The sequence below is a fragment of the Camelus bactrianus genome, chromosome 21 (assembly GCF_048773025.1).
Source record: "Camelus bactrianus isolate YW-2024 breed Bactrian camel chromosome 21, ASM4877302v1, whole genome shotgun sequence".
Lineage (NCBI taxonomy): Eukaryota > Metazoa > Chordata > Mammalia > Artiodactyla > Camelidae > Camelus > Camelus bactrianus.
In genome coordinates this window covers 6,208,071-6,228,631 of record NC_133559.1, presented here as the reverse complement: position 1 = coordinate 6,228,631, position 20,561 = coordinate 6,208,071, and the positions used below count along the sequence as shown (strand labels likewise).

Here is a 20,561-nt window from a genome sequence, read left to right as displayed (position 1 = left end):
GTGAGGGAGACCAAGGCCTTCCCGCTGGGAACCAATGCTTCCTCCTCTGGCCTCTCCCTTCCCAGCCAAACTGATTGAAAAAGCTGTCTTCGCGCTCTCCCCCGTCACGGCCTCCCACTCACGCCTCGGCGCACTGTATTGACTCCTTCTCTTGTCCTTCAAAATCTGCCATCTCTGGGTGGCCCTGCTCCCATATTGCCACCTCCCAGCCCTCTCCAGTCCCCACCTTCCTGCATCTCTGACCACGCTCGTGCCCTCTGCCTGTAGGACTGTCTCGTCTCCAGCCCACTTCAACATGTTCTTCTTCACCTGCTTCATTCACTCTCCTCAAACCTAATATTCTTAGTTTGTTCAACCCAGAACTTATATCCTGAAGATTTTCAAACTTCTGCCTTAGGACCTCCATCCCTTCAGCCCCAGTGCCCCGTCTCCATACTGAGCTCCTCTGTCCGCCCCGGGCCTGGCGCCCATCTTCCTCTGCCTGTTTTCTGTATCGGTGAAAAGCATCACCAGCGACCCAGTGGTGGCCAGAGTCAGACCATTGGAAGTCACCGTTGACCCCTCCCTGTCCCTCCCCAGCCACAAGCACCAGATAGCCATGTCCTGCCCACTCGACCCCTCAGTACCTCTCAGATCTTCCCCACCTGCCCAGACAGGTCCTCAACTTCTCTTTCCTGAGCAGATGCAACAGGCTACGAACTGGCCTCACAGCTTCCATTCCTGCCCCCACCACCGCATCTCCTCGCTGCAGTTGGTGTTTTTTATAAAATGTGGAGCTAAACAAGGCATTTCTATGCTCAGAACCCATCAGGCCCCTAAGGGTAGCACCCAAATGTACAAAACCTTCATGACTTGGATCTGCCTGCCTTTTCCAGCCACTCCCTGTCTCTCCACCCCGGCTAAAGGGTCCCTGCACAGCCCGTGCCCTCGCCTTCTCCTGTACCTTCCGTCTGTGCTTCCTCTCCCACCTCCCTTCTGTCCGCTGAGATGCTATTCACAATTGTCAGCTCCCTACCCCCCACGCTGTGTTGGGGCCCCCTTTCCTATGCTTCCTTGATCAAAGTACTCAGTATTGTAATTGTGTGATCACGTGTCACTAGACTCTGAGCTTGAGGGCAAGAGCTGTTTTTTTTCATCTTTGGGTCCCCAGCGCCAAGTTTACTGCCTGACACAGAGAAGGGGTTAAACCACATGTTTGTTGGGTGGGTAGATGGGTGTATGGAAGATGGAAAATTATTGTTCCCTGCTTATTCAGAGGCAGCCTAGTATTTAGATTTGTCACCTTAACCCCAAGTGCCTGGCATCTGTCACATGAAGCTAGACCTCAGACCTCAGAACCACCCAAAGCAACATGGCTGAGTGCTTTCCTGGGATCAGGGGATGGGAACAGCTTCTCTAGGTTCCCATCAAAAAGTTCAGGTGCTGAGTAGAATTCAACCGATGCAGGGCCCCAGCCCTGCTCTCACTTTGGCCCAGAAGTACGCCCTCGCCAGGCCAGGGAGATGGGAGCAAGGCAGTCAAGCCCTTGACCAGAAGACAAGCCAACCTCTCTCAATTTGTCCCCTGCAGAAGAAAGGCGCTCTGAGCAACATGTCCGCCTGGGGACGTCCGGGACAGCAGCACAGAAGCAGGGCCTCCACTGACAACTCGAATGAGATGCAAACACATGGACAAGTCTTAAGGACAAAGGGTTCCTGCTCCTACGAACGATGGCCACCGCAGGCTACGCTGACAGTGCCGTCCCACCCTGCGGGACACACTTTACAGGCTGGGTCTCCGCTCCTGCTCTCTCCTCTGATCGCTCTCCCACCACACTGCCTCTTACAGTCTCAGCCAACCTGTGAGACCCAGTGCCAATGCGTGATCTGTGAAGCTCTCTCAGAGCCACCGCCCCCAGTCTGAATTAACCAATATTTTCCCTACACTTCTGTAAGATGCTGTTCATGTTTCTTTTACAACACTGATCTCAATTTCCCTTTCACTGGTATTTCATATGACCAATGTCTTTGATTATGTCCCTTTGATTTGATTAAGGCTATAAATGCCTGGCAGGGAAGAACTATTTTATCCATGTCTGCATACCCCAGGGTTCTAGCCCTGTGTTCTAGGCATGTAATAAATGCCCATTGAGTTGAATAACAATTTTCAAAGCATTACAAAGCACCATGCAGAAAACTAGGTTCCTAAGTTCAAGGCACATGGAGAAAATAGGAGTGATCATATGGGTGGGGGTCATCTGAGAAGACTTCCTGGAGGAGGTGTGGCTGAGGAAGCTGAGCAAGGCGGGACTGAGAAGCATAACCAAAGCCTGACTGTCATTTTAAGTTCTAGGAGGGAAAGGCCGGGCTTTTCTCCTTCCTTACCCACCTTTTTCCCCATCTCGGTATAAGTAGTGACAGTATAGTACCATGGTTAGAAATGCAGGCTCTCAAGACAGACTGCCTGGATGTATATCCTAGCTTAGCCACTTAATAGCTGTGTCACCTTGGACAGGCCACTTCACCCATCTGGTCTCAGTTTCCTCCTCCCCTGTAAAGCGTGGGTAAAGTGGCATTTAACTCACTGGATTATGTGATGATGTAATGAGTTAATCTATGTAAAACTCTTACTAGGTGCCAACAGCTAATCTCAGGGCTTTACGTAGAGGAACCCACTTAATCCTGGCGCAGCCCAGGGAGGGTGGTACTATTACTATCTTTACATGCAGGTGAGGACGCTGAGACTCCGGGAGCCGGGGGTGGGGCGCTCATTGGCATATCCCACCCAAAATGTCAAATGTTCTCTAAATATGAAAAATTTGGACCTGCTTACTCCAAACCATCCAACTGGTCCCCCAAAGAACCAGAACCACAGTCATAGCTCAAAATAACAACTTGGCCTTTGTTGTAATTCATATGCATCTGCTCAGCGTTTTCATATTTGATCCTCACTCCGCCCCAGTGAAAGAGCCATCACCACCCCTGCTTTTCAGATGAATGCATGAGGCCCAGAGGGCTGGCAGGACCTGGAGAAGCTGGCCTCAGAGGCAGGCACCTGGGCTCCGGGCCGGAGAGCCTCCGCCAGGCCAGCGGCTGGGCCACGGGGCTTCGGGCAGCTGGTGGCAGCCCCACACCCTCCTCTTCCTCACACCCTGAACAATTTGTCCTCCAGATGAATCCGCACCAGTCTCTGCCCAGAGCCCACTGTAGCTGCTGGGTACCTGGCTCACACCTTCAAAAAAGGTGAGTGAGTTTACAGAAAAACTACCAAGCTCCAGGGTCTATAGAGATGACAGAAAACAAAAAGGACACCATCACCCAAAGACAGAGGAAAAAGCATTTAGAAATAATTTTCAAAACAAAAGACTTTGGTTTGAAGATTGTATGTTCCACCTCTAAAAAAATGGACACAGGGGAGGGTACAGCTCAGGGGTAGAGCACGTGCTTAACATGCATAAGGTCCCGGGTTCAATCCCCAGCGCCTCCGTTAAATAAATAAACAAACAAACAAAATTATCCCCCCGATTTTTTTAAAAAGACAAACTGAACCAAAAATTTGTACATAAAATACAAATGGCCAATAAAATGTTTGCCCCACAGAAAACAAAAGGAACTCAAATCCTAGCACTGAGACACCATCAATTAAGGTGGGAACTTTTTAAAATAATAGATAAGGGGGGCTGGTTGTTGTAGGAACTGAACACTCACGAGCGTGTAAATTGAACCACCTTTTGAGAGACAGTTTGGTCTGGGGAGTGTAAGGGCCTTAACGCTACTGATGTTCTTAACTCCACAATTTTGTTTCTAGATATTTATTAAGAAAAATGCATAAATAGTACAAAGTAATATGTTTAAAAATATGTGTGTTTTACAAAAGTAAAATAAAAAGAGGCAACATAAAAGCTAAAGAGGGGAATGATTAAGTGATAGCACCTCCATCCACTGGAATATTCTTTCCAACCACTAAATATGATGTAGGAGAGCTGAAGATTATTTAATGACTTTAAAAATGTTAACTGTGAAAAGCAGCGTAAAAATAAACAGTATACTGTATATAGAATAATTCCCATATTATAGAAAAATATATGCATACAGGGACACTACAATGAAGTGATTAAAAGCCCGGACTCCAGGATCAGAGCATTTGAGTCTCCCATCTGAAACTGCCCTTTACAGGCTGTGTGACCTTGGGCAAATCACTTAACTGCCCTGTGCTTTGTTTGACTCATTTGTCATAGAAATAATATTGGTACCTACTCACTGATGCTGGGAGAATGGAATGAGTTAATAACTGGAACATAGTAAGTTATATGTGTTAGCGATTATCATCATTGTTCACACATAGAAAAATGACTGAAAGGATACACAATCGAATGATTGTTTCTGGTGGTGGTATTACAGGTTTATTCTTTCTTTTGGTACCTCAATTTTCTAAATTTTCTTTCACGTACCTATAAGATTTTTAATAAGAAATATCTATATTATATATAGATATAGATATAGATATCTTATATAGATATATATATATCTTTATTAAAATAAAAGAAATCTGGGGTAGAATTCTTAGGGAAAAAGACAAAGAATAAAAGTCCAGACCAAGATAAAAGGCGCTTAGTAAAAAAAGGTTTACTAAGAAATAGGTTTACTAAGAAATAGGTCAGGGAAGTGGGAGAAACCTTGAGTATGAAAAGCTAGGACTGGGAAAATAAGAGTATTCTGAGTGTGAATGGATAATTTGCCAACTTAGCTAGGCCGTGGAGCCCAGTGTTGTTCAAACATCAGTTTGGATGTTGCTGTAAAGGCATTTTTTAGATGTGATTGACATTTAAATCAGTTTAGTCTGAGTAAAGCAGATTATTTGCCATAATGTGGGTGGGTGGGTCTCATCTAATCAGTTGAAGGCCATAAGAGGAAAAGACTGAGGTCCCAGAGAAAGGAAGTTCTCCCGCCAGACTCCCTTTGGCCTCAAGACTACAATATCATCTCTTGTCTGACTTTCCAGCCTGCTGGCCTGCCCTGTGAATTTCAGACTTGCCAGTCTCCACAACTGTGTGAGCCATTTCTTTAAACTAAACTCTCTCCATTGGGTCTGTTTCAATGGAGAACCCTGACTAATACACAAACCACGTGAAGAAGGCATGAGCCTGCTTCCAACATAGCACTCCATCTCCACAGCCTCCCCGGGAGTGGTGAGCTAGCCTGTAATCATCAGCCTATATCCTCTTTACCACCTGTAGGGACAGTTATTATGCTCATAAAAAAAAACATAGGATGGTTAGTGCCATAAGTAGGTAACAGCACGGCCTTTCTCATATAAGAAAGAAAAGAAAAACACACCCCTTCATGATGGAGCAGATTGGGCCCTTCCCCAGATAGGACACCTCCCACCTTGCAGGCTCTGTGATGGGTCTTACACACGTAGCAGCAGCTGAATCAAAGAGAACCAAGCCAAGAAGAAGCTGCATTTTAGGAGGAGTGCTCGCGAAACATGAGGCACATCCAGAGAGAGACAAGCCCTGGGCAGGACGCAGGCTGCACACCTAGTGCTCCAGGTCTGGGCACCGGATCTAGAAGACAGCAGCCAGTGGTGGGGGCGGGGGGGCCCCCCCACTGCACAGGACTCCAGACTTAGCAAGGGCTGCTTTTAACTTAGATCTTAGGCATGGACAGCAAAAAGTTTCCGAAATGATGGAACCTACATTACTGTGTGAAAGATTTGAACTTTGATAAAAGTATTAAGGAAAATTGCATTCATAACAAATGACAAAGCAATTTACGGAGTGCTCCTGAGGTTAAGTGGAACCCCTCCTCGCTGAGGAATGGACGAACCACCCAGGCGTGGTCCTCTCTGGGTTTCCTTCTCGTGCAGTCCTGGTTCTGTGTCCCTGAACCTCTTCTCCAGCAACATCCCTCCAAATGTTCACGTCCTCGTTCCACAAGATTTTATAGAAATTGCAGAGAATTTTTTGGCTTTCCATTTGCAGTTGCTCGAAGTTCAGACCTTTCAGCAACTGTAATTCCAACTACTCCTGGTTGTATTTGGTAGTGAATAGAGAGATCCATGTTGGAACTTCAGGAGCTGTATCTTCTACAGATGAGCATACACACACATGCAGTCATTACTCAACTGAGTTAAAGTCTAGAAATTATTACAGACCTCTTTCACACCACAGGGGCTTTTGGTTTTTCTGTTTAATCACACCGAGCCCTCTTGAGTAAGGATTCTGAGCACAATCCAGAGCAGACTGGGTTCTGTTATTATCAGTATTGACGCCTTCATAAAATGATATCAGACATCTATTACCTATTCAGAGTCTGCGTTTACCAGACACCAGGAAAACCATGAAGACCCATTCTTTTATTTAATCTACATGTCGTCCATGAAGGAAGAGGCATTACATAAGCTCCATTTTTAGAGAAGAGACTACGACTCAGAGAAGTTAAGGGATGTGCGCTAAATCACTGAGCTCATAAGCGGTAGGGCCAGGCTATATCCCGGGACTGGTGGACCTGTGAAGCCCTCAGTTTCCATTTTAACCAAAAAAAAAAAAAGAAAATAAAAGAAAGAAGTTATGCTTGCCCAAGGACAGGTTAGGAGAGATATTCAGAAGCAAGGAGGGCCCCAGGTTCTTGGCTGGTGATAGCAAAGGCAGAAGCTGAAATCATGCAACAAAACAAAACAACCCTCTAACCACCACCATTCTCCCACAAAAAAACAGTAAAACAATGAGTTTACCAAGTAGGAGACCTAGGTTATTCTGGGCCAGAAAGGGAAAGAAAAATACCATATGATATTACTTACATGTGGAATCTAAAGAAAAGACACAAATGAACTTATTTACAAAACAGAAACAGACTCACAGACATAGAAACAAACTTATGGTTACCGAGGGGAAAGGGGGAGGGGAGGGATAAATTGGGAGTCTGAGTTTTGCAGATACAAACTACTATATATAAAATAGATAAACAAGTTTCTACTGTATAGTGAAGATAACTATATTGAATATCTTATAGTGACCTATGGTGAAAAAGAGTATGAAAACAAATATGTACATGTGTACATGTGACTGTCACATTATGCTGTACACCAGAAGTTGACACAATACTGTAAATCAACTGTACTCCAATAAAAAATTAAAATGCTAAAAGAAAAGTAGCTCCAGTCCTATCTCCACCCAAAACTGTCTGTGTGACTTTGGACGTGTCATTTTATCTCTTTGAAACTCAAGTCCCTCCAGTGAATATGAAGAGCCTCTCAGGGCGTCTGTGGGAAGTCGCCTTGCGCGGGGGCTGGCGCACAGAGCACGGTCAAGAGTCGCTGGGCCGAAGCGGAGCTTCAGCCCCTCCTGGGCAAGTGAACTGACCGCTCTGCACTCTCAGGGTCTCTTCCTGGCCCTGCTGGACCTATCACCACCCCCTCAGCAGTGTCTTCCAATGCCCGTGGTCAGGGCACCCAGGGAACCAAACTACCCCTCAGTCCTGAGTGTAGGTTTAGCTGGTGGATCTGGACTTCCGTGACTGCTCCCTGGAGCTGGCCACTGCCACCATCCAGCCTCCCAGGCTTTGCCCGTGCCCAGCTCCCCCAGACCCAGCAGTCAGGCCCACGCTGGCATGCATGGAGAAAGATGACCTCTGTCCTGGCCCCTGCTGCAGTTTCACCAGCATAATGACAACGATAGCACGTGCACGGGCCAGACACGTGTTCCCGGGGCAGCAGTGGTTGGTAGACATGTGATTCACGGAACCCTCCAGTAACCGCAAAGGCCACCTTCAGTTTAGGAATCTGGGAGTGAAAGCAGATTCTCACCACGCAGCGGGGAGGATCTGACAGCCAGACACTCAGTCCCCGCCCCAGAGGACCCCACAGCAGCCCGACCTGGAGGTAAGTAGAGGCAGGCTCACCGCAAGGCTGTGTCTAGCGTTTCGGACCACAAAGATTATGTAAGTGGAGTATTATTTCTTTCCATTTCATTGATACCTTTAGTTTCATTTTGGATTGATCTGCAAATAATGGCTTTTCATGTTGCCTACATGTACATTTGTTCTAACATAGTTAATGGTGTGTAAAGTAACACAGAGGTAACTGAGGGAAGTGTGGGGTAAACCCCTGCATGGGAAAACAGACAACCTTTATTAGTGAATATTCACCCGCTGTTTCCTTCGAATTTCCCTTTTTGGATTGTCCAAGGCACGTGTGTTATTTGTTATTCATAGGTTGGTGCTTCTTAAAGGGTAGAATGAGGGATTCATTTGAACAATAGTTTTTCTGTACATACATTCCTCTTCTCTATATTTAAAAGGACTTCGTAGTATATGTAAACAACAGCAGTAACACCCTAACCACGCCGTGGTGTTCCTCAGTTTACCACGCCGTGGTGTTCCTCAGCTTACCACGCCCGTTCACACCCGCTGCGATTTTTACCCTGATCATGACCCCCTGGCAGAAGGAGAGCTTATCACTATTCTATAGAGAAGGGAACTGAGGCTCAGAGGGGTTACGGGACTTTTCAGAGCCCTGGAGCCAGGGACGTGGGGAGCTGTGCTGGTCTCTTTCTACCCCTGAGGATAAAAGCCACGTCTGTGCGCCTTCTTGACTTCCTAACTTCAAGGGGTCTGAAGACAATGAATGTGTGCACTTTCATTTGTAACCAGTGGCCCCCAGAATGACCCCAGCAGCCCACAGCCGCTGCATCTCACCCTCTTCTCAGTAAATAAGGACAGTATTCCAAGCCCCCAGAGTAACTCCTCACTTACTGGCTTTCACCTTTGCACACCCTCCGTGTTCCTTTGTCACTCAGTGTGCTCAGAACACCCTGTCATCACCTTTCAATCCTGACTCACTGGGAGGGATGGGTGCTTTGATCGATGAAGGAGGAAATAGCTAAAAGCTGACAACCCTAGAGGAGACCACAGGACAGACAGGTTTGTGGGGTTTGTAGGGAGACCAGCCCAGAGCTAGTCCATCCTGAACAGACCTGCAGTGGCGCTTTCCCCAATTTGCTCCTGGGATCCCCCAGCCTTGGATGCTGAGATCCCGCTCCAACCCCAAGAGCACAGGAATGAAGGTAGCTCCAGTGAGACGGAATACGGGGCCAGGCATGGTGTGGGGGTCACATCACTCAGCCTTCATGGTTTCTGGCAAAAGCCGTGTTCTCCCGAAGAATGGACATGGCTTCCGTATCAAGTCATCACTCACTTACCTACAAACCAGCCTTGTCCTCAAAGAGGGGAAAAATCAAGAAAGGATGACTAAGCAAATGGACAAGCAATGAGAATGACAGTGGAGGAAAATAAATTCTGTAAAAGATGCACCAACAAAAGATTACTGAGGGCAAGCTGTATGTTTAAGGGAGACCTCATCAGGTTGGGAGAATCAGTGGTGTTTGAGTTGCTCTGAATGGATGGAAGCCATCTGCATGGAGGAGATGGAGAGGAATGCATTCAAGACAGGAAGAAGCCTTACAGGACAGCAAGAGGGCAGCACGACCTTGGGTTGTGTGGGAACTGACAGGTCCATAATTTTGGCCAATGTTTATGATAGGAATGAGCGCGTGGTGGGAAATGCCTGCTATCTTTACATCTAAGTCAACAAACTCTTTGATACCACTGGGACTTTGTAGAGTTCTGAGCACTGGTGAAACAGGAAAAGGAAGAACTCCCTCTCCTCCCACGATGTTTCTTCTTTTTCCAAATGAGAAGGGGGTTAGAACCTTTCCAGTTTGCTTGTTCTAGGAATGCTGCCTGTGGGTTGGACACCTAGATCGGACATTCAGATTCCCTTTCAAGCGGCATCTTCCAGCTTTCCTGATCAAACCAAAGATGCCAGTGATGGTGTTAGCCACATGCTCCCTGCCTGAATCAGGACTCCGAGAAACAGCGGGGCCAACAAAACCTGTCAGGTCAGGGGTTAGGCTGAGGATGTCTAACAGGTACTAAGTCACTGGAAAGTGTGTCAGGAGGGACGTCTCTGGTATCTGCCTAGTTCTTCCTGCTATTTCTGGGACTGAACTTGGGCATCTGGGTGCTTCCCTGCTGCTCTGAGCAGGGCCCAGGTAGGGTGGTTTTAGGCGAAGAGGCTCTAGTTGGGGAAGACAGAGGACAAGGAGGCCCAGAACTGTCCACTGTTCTTTTTTCCCTCTAAGAACCATACCCGTCACCCTGTCCCTCAGTCAGGATGTGTGGGCTGTGAATGGACAGGTCAATTCTCTCAACACCCAAGTAACTTCAAGCAATTTTAGGCAACAGCTCTCTGGTTTTTAGACTTTCGTTTTGTTTTGTTTTGTTTTGTTTTGGAAGGGGGAGGTAATTAGGTTTGTTTATTTATTTATTTTTATTATGATTTATTTTTGTTGGAGGCGCTAGGGATCGAGCCCAGGACCTCATGCATGCTGGCATATGCTCCACCACTGAGCTGTGCCCTCTGCCTCTAGACTTGTTTTTGCTCTTTTCTAAGGGTGAAGCCCGGGATTATGGAATTTTCCCATCTTCTGCTTTTTTGGAGGGAGACTTGAACGGCCACTGTCTAATCACTCCCCACTGCCCGGCCCCTGCCCCTTATCACCTTTCTGTGCTCCTGGGTGGAGGTGAAGGTGTCTGGTTAGCAAGCTCTCATATTTAACATGTAAAATTTTGTCTTCCATTATTAAGTAATTATTTTGGGTGTGCGTGGCCTGTTTCCCAATTAGACTGGTTTCCTGGAAAGTAAACCCCTATTCTCCATTTGCAGCCCACTATGTGTGGCGAGTACCGGCTGTCAGATACTTGGAGGAATCAGTCAGGTGGAGGCAGCAGTGAATTTCTGAGTAAACGTGTAAGAAGAAATCAAAGTCCAAAAGTGAGTTTGTTTCAGACTCACAGACACAGAATACAAACTTGGGGTTGCCAAGGGGGCAGGGGTGGGAAGGGACAGACTGGGATTTCAAAATGTAGAATAGATAAACAAGATTATACTGTACAGCACAGGGAAATATATACAAGATCTTGTGGTAGCTCACAGCAAAAACAACGTGACAGTGAATGTGTGTATGTTCATGTATAACTGAAAAATTGTGCCCTACACTGGAATTTGACACAACATTGTAAAATGACTATTACTGAATTAAAAAATGTTTTAAAAATTTAAAACATTTTTTTAAAAAAGTGAGTTTGTTTCTTTGAGATTTTTCTGTTTACTCCAAGGCAGAGTGAGCAGAGGATAAGAGTCTGCCCCAACTTCTGATAGGGTCCCTGGCCTCCCCCTGCCTCCTGCACACCCGTGAGATGCGAGTACTCAGTAAAGTCATTCATTTGTAACATTAGTAACAACTCCTCAAAAATTTCCAAACTAACAAATTTATGACCTCAATTAAAGACTGTTGGTCCCCAACTCTCCCACCTCCTCACGTCCCCAGCCCCACCCACCCACTCCAGCCAACCTCCCTTCACCCGATACTCTTCACAGCACCCCACCCACGGGCTCAGGGGACATAGACTTTGGAGGCAGGCGGACCTAAGTTCAAAGTCAGCGTGTCACTTTCTAGGTATGTGACCTTGCGTAGTTTACTTGACCTCTCAGTACCTCAGTGTCTTCATCTGGAAATTGGATGTAATGAGAACCTACCTCATGGTTGCCTCACAGATTAAGCACCTGGCATATCACTTCCCTAAATTACTTTCCCCTAGATCCCAAATCTTTCTGGAAGTTCTGAGCCCCTTCAGCACACTCACAGTGGGGAGGTCTAATCTGTTGGGCCCCTTCTTGTTCCCTAACTTCCCCCTCTCATCCTGGCCTCTTCTAACCATAGCAACTTCTGCTCCCTCTCCCCACTCCAGGACCAGAGCCAGCCCCTCCCCGTGCAGACACACCTCTCCAGCCACAAAGCCTGCAGAGGCCCCTCCTGCAGTCTGCACGTCAGCCCTGCTCTTGGTCCGGTCCTGGGACTCCTGCCACGGCTACAGGCTGCCCTCGCTACGCCAGACACCGCAACCAAGGCCCTTCCTGCACCTGCCCAGCCTGTCCTTGCCTTTCCTGTGTGCTCCGTGACCTGTCCGTGAGGACTGGGAGACACCTTTCCCCACCCAGTGTGCTTCCTGCCAATGTGGCTTAGGAGCTTGGGACCTGATCTCAGAGCTATGCAGGCTTTCTCCTTAGCATCTTCAAAGATGGTTGTTCTTCATCCACGGAGGACAAATGTGATGTCTGGAAAGTGCCGAAAATCGTGGAGAAAAGAACACGTGGCAGCAGGCTGTGAGAGAGGGGTCCGTGGCCCGAAGCTGAGGGGCTCTCGTGCAGCCCTGTCCCTTCTTCATGGAACGGCCACTTCCCTGAGGATTCTCAGCATCCTTCTTTATAAGAGGGGCTTAGCCGTACCACCTCACAGGGCAGTCGTGAGGCTCCCACAGAGCGAGATGGTAAGGAAAATGAAATCGAATCGAACAGTGATTACCGTTACCGTTGCCCGCCTGGGCGCTTCCTCCCGGGACTGCCAGGCTGTGAACTCCTTGAGACATGACGCTACTGCCACCCTGCTCAACACTGACTCCTCAGGCCCCAGCACTGTGTCTGAAAGGCAGCAAGCTCTCCAGAAATATCTGCTGGTCAGTTGACCCGTGGAGTTCCCCGTCTTCACAATGAAGGGTTAGACATAATTATCTTAAGCCTCTTCTGCCACCAGATGTAAAATGCTACCTACCCATAGGTTGGGGGTCGCGGGGAGAGGTATTAACTTTCTTTGTTTTGATCAAAAATGAGGCCCAACTATACAGAAATAAGACTGGATTTCTTGCCTATCTTGTAAACTTGGTATGAAAGGCAATTTCCACAACAAGAATTTCAAGAATGTTCTAAGGAATGACATCATCAGAAAAACACGTATAGCCTCCCAAAGCGACCGCTTTGAAAAGGATAAGCCTCCATAGATGGGTAAGCTCGTGAATGTTTGTGCTAAAAGAAAGGTGACCCACGACTGCCGTCACACAGGGCTGAAAAAACGGCACCAGGAACCCCACCGGTGCCGAGCCCAGCACGGTGGGAGGGAGCCTCCCGATCATGCGGAGACAGACCCAGGGAGAGAGGAGGTGGGGAGAGGGCACTGAATGTGGAAGGAGGGGCCTGCTAATTAGACAGCAGGTGAGACGGACAAGCAGGAAGGTGAGGCTGGGCCGGGCTGAGTGTGGATGAATCAAGCCTTCCCATGGGGCGGGGACATCCTGTCTAAACCACTAGCCCCAGTTAAAGCCCTTATAAAAAGGTTTCTGTCCCACTCATCTGGCACTCCACACACCACTTAACAGCCACCTCTTCATCCTGCTTGTGCCCTAGGTAAGTCCACTCCTAAGGAACCTCTTTCTCAAGCTGAGTCTTGGTGATCTGAGCTCAGAAAACCAGGGCTGCCAGGTACGGGCCCGTAGGTCAGCCAGTGGCGGCTGTGGGCAGAAAGCACCCCCTCTGATGGAGTCTTGGGCAAACCAGGGGCTCTCCTGCAGCAGCCGGGCTCTCTCCTCCTCCCCTGCGGTTGGTCCCGTAGCAGCTTCTCTCACCGGGAGGCCGTGTTGGCAGTAGTAACAGAACCCCACGGGCCTTCCTGGATCAGCAAAGGTCTCTTGTTCTTAAGGTTCTGTAAACCTCTTTGCGGTACTCAGTGTCTGTGAAACCAGAGTCAGATTACTTCTGCCAACCCAGCAATGGGGTTAAGCCTTCTTCTGGAGGGAGGGGCTTACATGGTGGCCCCCCCTCCCCCAGGGCCATATTTAGGTAAGATGAGTTTGTGCATTTATTCTAAGGAGTTTGAAGGGTAACTGAAAGATCATCTTATTATTTTTACTGTTTATAGGTCAGTGGCTAAGGTTTGCCACATGGAAAAAACAAAAACAAGAAACCAAGACCTTTTCATGTCTCCGTTGAGGCGCAATATTCTGATTTTGTACCTTGATGTGCACAAAAAAGCAAAGTCTGCCTGAAAATATTTTGGCCACCAAATGGTAGCAAGGACACCCCCTGAAGAGCCCCCTGGGTCCGCAACCCTCCAAATCCTCTGGCCACACTGACCCACTTTCTCTAGCACCGATTCCCCTTCCTCTCTTTCCTCTCTTGGTTCCTTAATCACGCTCCCTCTTTGTGTGCCCCGTTCCCCGTACTCCCTTCCTCGGTGTTCCAGCTTCCGCAGCTCTCCTTACCCCCAGCCCTGCACTTGGACACTACGGTCTCTGACGGTCATCTCCTTTGGTCTCTCCAAGGCTTGTGCTCAATGAATCTCCACATCTCTTTGCCTCTTGCCCATCCAGCCATAGCCAGGACTCACTTCAACCTGTGTCCAGACCCCTGACTAATGGAAAAGAGAACACCTCCCTTCAGTTGGGAACCTCTCCTCACAGGCCGCCAGGGCCAGGGGTTTGGAGGAGCTATGCAGCTGTGGACAGCTGGCCTCCCCCGAGGTCCTAGCACTGAGGACAGAGGGCACAGTCAGAGAAACCCGGACTCTCAGAACTGGAAGCCCTCCCACCAGGGAAGGTACGCCCTCCTCAGCATTCCCAGCAGCTGGTAGCCCAGCCTCTTCCTGAACATCTTTCAAAAAGGAAGCCAGAAAGGGCAGAGTTGGGCTCTGGGGCTCCCCACCCGAGGCCAGGGTTAACCTGCATATGTACTTACTGCCTGCTGCTGTTCCCAGGGGGTCCCTAACCCCTGTGATAGGCAAAGGCATTGCCCCGTCTGCAGGGTACCGTCTAGAAGGCTCATTGAATTTGGGTTCCAGGATTTCTTGGTTTCTTATAAGCTGTGTGGCCTTGGGCAAACAACCTGTCTTTTCTGAGCCTATCTCCTCACCTATAAAAAACTGGAAATAGTAAGGGTTACAAGAGATGATGCACACAGAAGTGCTTGTGAGCAGTAGAGTGTACACAGATGCACACAAGTCATACGTGGGTACAGTAACACTGATGAGAGGTAAAAGCTAGCACTTGGTATAAGCCAGCTTCTGCCAAGTATTTTCTATGAATTCTCTCTTTTAATCTTTACAATAATCCAATAAAATAAATACCAGTCCCACCTACACTTCACAGTGAGTAAACCGAGGCACGGGGAGACCAAGCAATCCGCCCAGCTCACGTGCCAGGCCGGCGCTGGGGCCCCCGCAGAAGTCCTCCCTGTTCCCACTCATAAACCGCATCATGCCGGAAAGGAAGGCGGAGAAGACCCAGCAGAGCGGCCCCACGCGGCCGAGTGTGCAGGGAAAGGCCTTAGGAGCTGGGCACTCCCTGGGGAACAGCTGAGGCTGATTACGGGCCCCAGGGGGGCTTTTCCTCTTTCTCTAGCTTGACTCGAAGATGCCTCAGTTGCTGCGAAACATCACTGGGATCATCGAAGCCTTTGGGCGCTACGCCAGGACCGAGGGCGCCTGCCAGGTGCTCACCCGGGGGGAGCTGAAGCGGCTCGTGGAGCGGGAGTTTGCTGACGTCATCGTGGTAGGTGGCGGCGGGGGAGGGGCAGGAGGCGGGGGAGAACCAAGTGCTAGCCTCCGGACCCCAGCGTCCTAACGGGGCTGTGCAGGCAGAGGAGGGGGAGATGGAACAGAGAGGGCCACAGGAGTTGACAGGCCTGGTCCTTAAAGGAAATACCTTGACTTCAGTCAATTCTAACTTGGAGACGAGGTAAGAGGACACCAAAGGGACAGCTCAGGGAGGAACAGAGCCTCAGACTGCTTCAGAAATGGAAATAACTGCCACTTTCTGCTGCTTCTTAAATCTGATGCGGCGACCACCTCCTATGGGTACCAGAAGTTTGATCACCCGTTAATAAGCACTCACGAGAAGCGGTTGCTCAAAGCAGTTGCTCAAATGTATTAGCTGAGTGGGCTCATCAGAAATGGGGTTTTGGAGAGCAGGTGGTTAGCGGCTGGGGGAGACTCTGGGAGCCCCTCCCTGGCTAAGCCAGACCCCGGGCCTTGATGCACCCCCCTGCATTTCACTGCCTTTGGTTTGCAGCTGAAGCAACCAGCATGGTGAAAGTCTTGGGGGCGGGGATGTGTGTGGGCACAGCTGGATGCTGCCTCTGAGTGCGTCCCACCAGGCCCCCCCCCATCTCGGCAAAACAGCTGCGCCTCAGTGTGGATGTCACAGATGCCCACGGGGCTGTGTTCCTACTGTGCTTTTCTTGGTGTTGGGCTCACTGGAGAAAATACGGCCTCCATGCCAGGGGCTGGGGCCAAGGACAGCCCAAAGAGTCACTATGCGCTCATTTATTCATTCTTCATTGAATCTTTATCCAGTTCTCCTGTAGGCCAGAAACTGGGCTAGACACAGAGGATACAAAACAGAGCGAGCTTCTACGTTTGCAGGGAGAGGCCGGGCTGAATGAAGGTGATTTCAGGTGGATGCTGCTGTAGCAGGACGTGTGTGCAGGGTAGGGGCACCGAGCTCCCAGGCTCAGGGTGGGAAGCCTGGAAGCTGACAGACCGGCCTGAATCCTCAGGGGCGGGATGCTGATCTCACCTCATCCTCTCCCCAGAAGCCCCATGATCCGGCCACCGTGGATGAAGTCCTGCGCCTGCTGGATGAAGACGACACAGGGACTGTGGACTTCAAGGAATTCTTGGTCTTGGTGTTCAGAGTCGCCCAGGCCTGTTTCAAGACCCTGAGTGAGAGTCCTGAGGGAGCTTGTGGATCTCAAGAGTCTGGAAGCCGCCCCTCTGCGGCCTCACAAGAGCCAGGGGAAGGACAGAGAGGTGGCACTGAGGTGGGGACGGCTGGGAAAGGACAGGACCAGGCAGGGAGCCACGGTGCACAGAGTGAGCAGGCTTCCACGGGGCAAAGTGGGCCTGGGCCTCAGACCCAGGGTCAGGACATCAGCTCTGCTCAGGTCAGTCACCAGGACAGGCAGTCTGAGTCTCAGAGACGGGAGGGAGCCAGCCAGCTGACACAAGCAAGGGACCACGTGGAGCAGACCCAGAGAGTGCGAGAAGACAAGAGTCCTCAGGCCAGAGAAAGCAGGGCGGAGAGGCAGTTGCAGACCAGGGAACAGGACAGAGCCCACCTGACAAGTGAGACCATCATTGGAACTTTAACTCAGACCCAGACAGGTGCCACCCAGACTGTGGAGCAGGACAGGAGCCATCAGATGGGAAGCACCAGCACCCAGTCATGGGAGCCCATCTGTGGCCAAACCAGAGGGACTGAGACCCATGGTCAAGACAGGAGTCAGACCAGCCAAGTGGTGACAGGAGGACATGTTCAGACACAGGGAGGTGCCATCCAGACTGTGGAGCAGGACAGGAGCCATCAGATGGGAAGCACCAGCACCCAGTCATGGGAGTCCACCTGTGGCCAAACCAGAGGGACTGAGACCCATGGTCAAGACAGGAGTCAGATCAGCCAAGTGGTGACAGGAGGACACATTCAGACCCCACCAGGGTCACAAACCCAGACACACACCCAGACCATGGAGCAGGACAGGAGCCATCAGACAGGAAGTACCGCCATCCAGCCACAGGAGCCCACCTGTGGTCAGACTAGAGGGACTGAGATTCACAGTCAAGACAGAAGCCAGACAAGCCAAGTGGTGACAGGAGGACACATTCAGACACAGGCAGGGTCACAAACCCAGACACACAGCCAGATTGTGGAGCAGAATAGGGGCCATCAAAAAGGGAGCACCGGCACTCAGCCATGGGAGTCCACCTGTGGCCAGACCAGAGGGATTGAGACCCATGGTCAAGACAGGAGTCAGACCAGCCAAGTGGTGACAGGAGGACATGTTCAGACACAGGGAGGTGCCACCCAGACTGTGGAGCAGGACAGGAGCCATCAGATGGGAAGCACCAGCACCCAGTCATGGGAGTCCACCTGTGGCCAAACCAGAGGGACTGAGACCCATGGTCAAGACAGGAGTCAGACCAGCCAAGTGGTGACAGGAGGACATGTTCAGACACAGGGAGGTGCCACCCAGACTGTGCAGCACGACAGGAGCCAGACTGCAAGCCACACAGGGGCTGGAGAGCAGGGACAGACCCAGCGGCAGTCAGGCAGTGGTCCAAGACACACACAAGTGAGCAGTTACGAGGCAGGAGAGACAGAGCTGGGAGGACAGGCCCAGACCGAGCCAAGCACTGTGACCAGCAGACAGGACTGGAGCAGCGCCTGCCCAACGCACAGTGTGGCCAGGGGGCCGGGAGAGAGGGATCCCACTGTGGTGAGACAGGAGTGGGTTGATGACCACGCGAGGGAGACAGTGATCCGAAGGCAGGACCAGGGCAGCCTGCACACCAGTGTGCCTGCGGCACAAGGCCAGGAGGCCGCCCAGCAGGGAGGGAAGCGCAGCCTCACAGCCAAGGGGCTCTACTCCTACTTCAAAAGCAGCACACCGTGAGCATCCCAGCCCTGCTCCAGTGCGCAGTCCTGGGAGAGTGGAGAGCGGCTGGCCTGTCGCACCCTGGCCAGTCCAGTCAGCGTGTCCCTGGACATTAGGTCTTAACTGTGGTGCTCCTCTCTTAGGTCTTTCTCAGTGAGACCATTTTTGCAAGGGGCCTAAACTCCCCTCTCTTACCTGCTTTGCTGTGCAGACCCTCTCAGGAGCAAGAAGACATGGAACAAGTCATCTCTTTGTGCCAATTTTTCCTCAGCTTGTGGAGGTTTTCAGAGCTTTCAGGTTTATCTCTGCCATCTGCCCATTGCCCTGTCTATCCTAATGCATCAATAAAACCTCCCTGAGCAACTGGGCTCTGTGTCCCGTTCAGGCACTGCTGACATGATGGGCTAAGGGCTACAGGGTTTTGATGATGAACTGGACATAGTCCCCACCCTTGAAGAGCATCTGGTTGAGAAGACGTTGTGCAAGGTTCCAAGAGTTGTAAGAGTCAAAGGGAGGAGAGATCATGCTCTTATACTTGGCAGAGATGGATTCGGAAAGGTTTCAACCAGAAGAGGCTTTTTCCCCTTGTAAATGCCCTTAAAGGACAAGCAGGAATTAGGGAGGTAAAGCTATTCTCAGTCTTTCACGACCTCTAATTCTAGAGTGTAAGTCTCCGTTCACCTTGTAAGGTCACATAGGAAGGCTGACCCAGGGTTACCAATAAATGGAAGAAGGCCCCCAGGGGTTGGAGCGGGGTGGCAGGGCACGGGGAGCGGGGAGAGGAGGGCAGGCATGTGGTACCCGGCACTGAGCCGAGACCCAGAGACCCCGAGCGTCCCTCCCCCACCCCTCACCCCATCAGCTCTGACCGTTCCTGCTGTCTCAGCCGCTGGATACGAGCAAGGTGTCAGGTAGAACCTCTCAGCTCTGGCTTATTGTAAGAATCACCTCAGGAATCGTTTTAGCAACACAGGTTTATAAACCTAACCCTGGAGATGCTGAGTCCAAAAGTCTGGGGCAGAGCCTGTGCAAAGCGTTTAGGAACTTCTTAAGAAGACGTCTGCTTCTAGCAGAGTGGCAGGCTAGATACGCCGAAGGACCTCCCACAAGAAAACAATGCGATCCTGTGTAAAGCATATTTTTTCATGGCATTGTGGTTTCCAGGAAATAAGGGAACTCTCAAGGAGAAAACAAAATGTGTTAGGCTGAATAATAACCCCTAAAGATGTCTGCGTCCCAGTCCAAGGGACCTGTGGCTGTGTTACCTTATATGGCAAAGGGGACTTTGCAGGTGTGATTAAATTAAAGGTCTAGAGAGGAGGCGATTGTTCTGGATTATCTGGGTGAGCCCAGTGTAATCACAAGGGTCCTTGTGAGGGTGAGGAGAGAGGGCCAAAGTCAGTAAAAAGGAGCCGTGGTGGTGGCAGCAGGGACTGGGGTGATGTGCCACAACCGAGGAACGCAGATGACTTCTAGAAGCTGGAAAAAGCAAGGAAACAAAATTTCCCCAAGAGCCTCCAGCTGCCCTTCCGACACTTTGATTTTAGACCTCTGACCTCCAGGGAAAAAAGGGAATAAATTTGTGTTGCCTTAAGCCATTAAGTGTGTGGTAATTTGTTACAGCAGCAATAGAAAACTAACACACAAAACAAAAACCCAGAATTAGAGCCAGAATAGTCAGGAATAAGCATGTGTAAAGGTAAGGTTGTCCTTCTGAGGACGAAGTGATTTTACATCTGTCCAGACTGACGTTTGGGTCTAAAGACCAAAGATAAGTAACAAAGAACTCGCAAGGACTCGGGGGGTAGTGCTCCCCAAATCCCTGCATGAGGAATCTACTAGAGAATGATCTCCCAAAACAAACAAAAACCCCCAGAATCATAAAAAGCATTTGCCATACAATCTGATACAGCACGTTTCAATCTATTTAACTGAAGACTGAGACTAAACAATGGGGATAAAGATGACAGAATAACACTTTACATTATATGCTCTGAAATAGAAATATCACACAGCTAACAAAAAACGGGGAGAAGGAGCAACCGTATGGGAAGTAGAGTAAGTCCACTGGTTTTATAATAAATACAAATTTTTGAGTAAAAACTGGGAGTGAAAGGATATCACTCCAAATTAGATATTAAGGAAGAAAGCAGGAGGGGAGCATGAAAAAGGTTTTCGGAAATTCCATTATTACTTGGAGTAAGGGATGAATAGACAGTATATTTTTACAAAAGAAAGGGGATATATATTACATAAAGATGTTA

At 49.7% G+C, this 20,561-nt stretch overlaps 1 protein-coding gene and 1 long non-coding RNA gene across 14 annotated transcripts in view; one reads left to right on the top strand and one right to left on the bottom strand.

The window, feature by feature from the left end:
* Positions 1–20,561, bottom strand: part of LOC123617868 (uncharacterized) — a 150,872-nt gene that overhangs the window by 5,696 nt on the left and 124,615 nt on the right. The gene's annotated exons all lie outside the window — the stretch shown is intronic.
* On the top strand, positions 13,145–18,664 carry CRNN (cornulin). 3 transcript variants are annotated; one of them, XM_045516042.2, is made up of 4 exons: positions 13,237–13,278; positions 13,790–14,466; positions 15,267–15,416; positions 16,459–18,664. In XM_045516042.2, the coding sequence occupies exons 3-4, from the start codon at positions 15,279–15,281 to the stop codon at positions 18,313–18,315; spliced, it is 1,995 nt and encodes a 664-aa protein (XP_045371998.2). In that variant the 5' UTR covers positions 13,237–13,278; positions 13,790–14,466; positions 15,267–15,278; the 3' UTR covers positions 18,316–18,664. The 3 variants fall into 3 exon arrangements, with proteins under 3 accessions (XP_045371995.2, XP_045371996.2, XP_045371998.2); XM_045516039.2 differs by lacking the exon at positions 13,790–14,466 and having other exon boundaries at positions 13,145–13,278; positions 15,244–15,416; XM_045516040.2 differs by lacking the exon at positions 13,790–14,466 and having other exon boundaries at positions 13,163–13,278.

Bases quoted from the DNA above. Each gene is read 5' to 3' on its own strand.
- CRNN (XM_045516039.2), top strand. From the start codon at position 15,279: ATGCCTCAGTTGCTGCGAAACATCACTGGGATCATCGAAGCCTTTGGG. The intron at 15,417-16,458 runs GTAGGTGGCGGC...TCCTCTCCCCAG, and splicing joins AGTTTGCTGACGTCATCGTG to AAGCCCCATGATCCGGCCAC.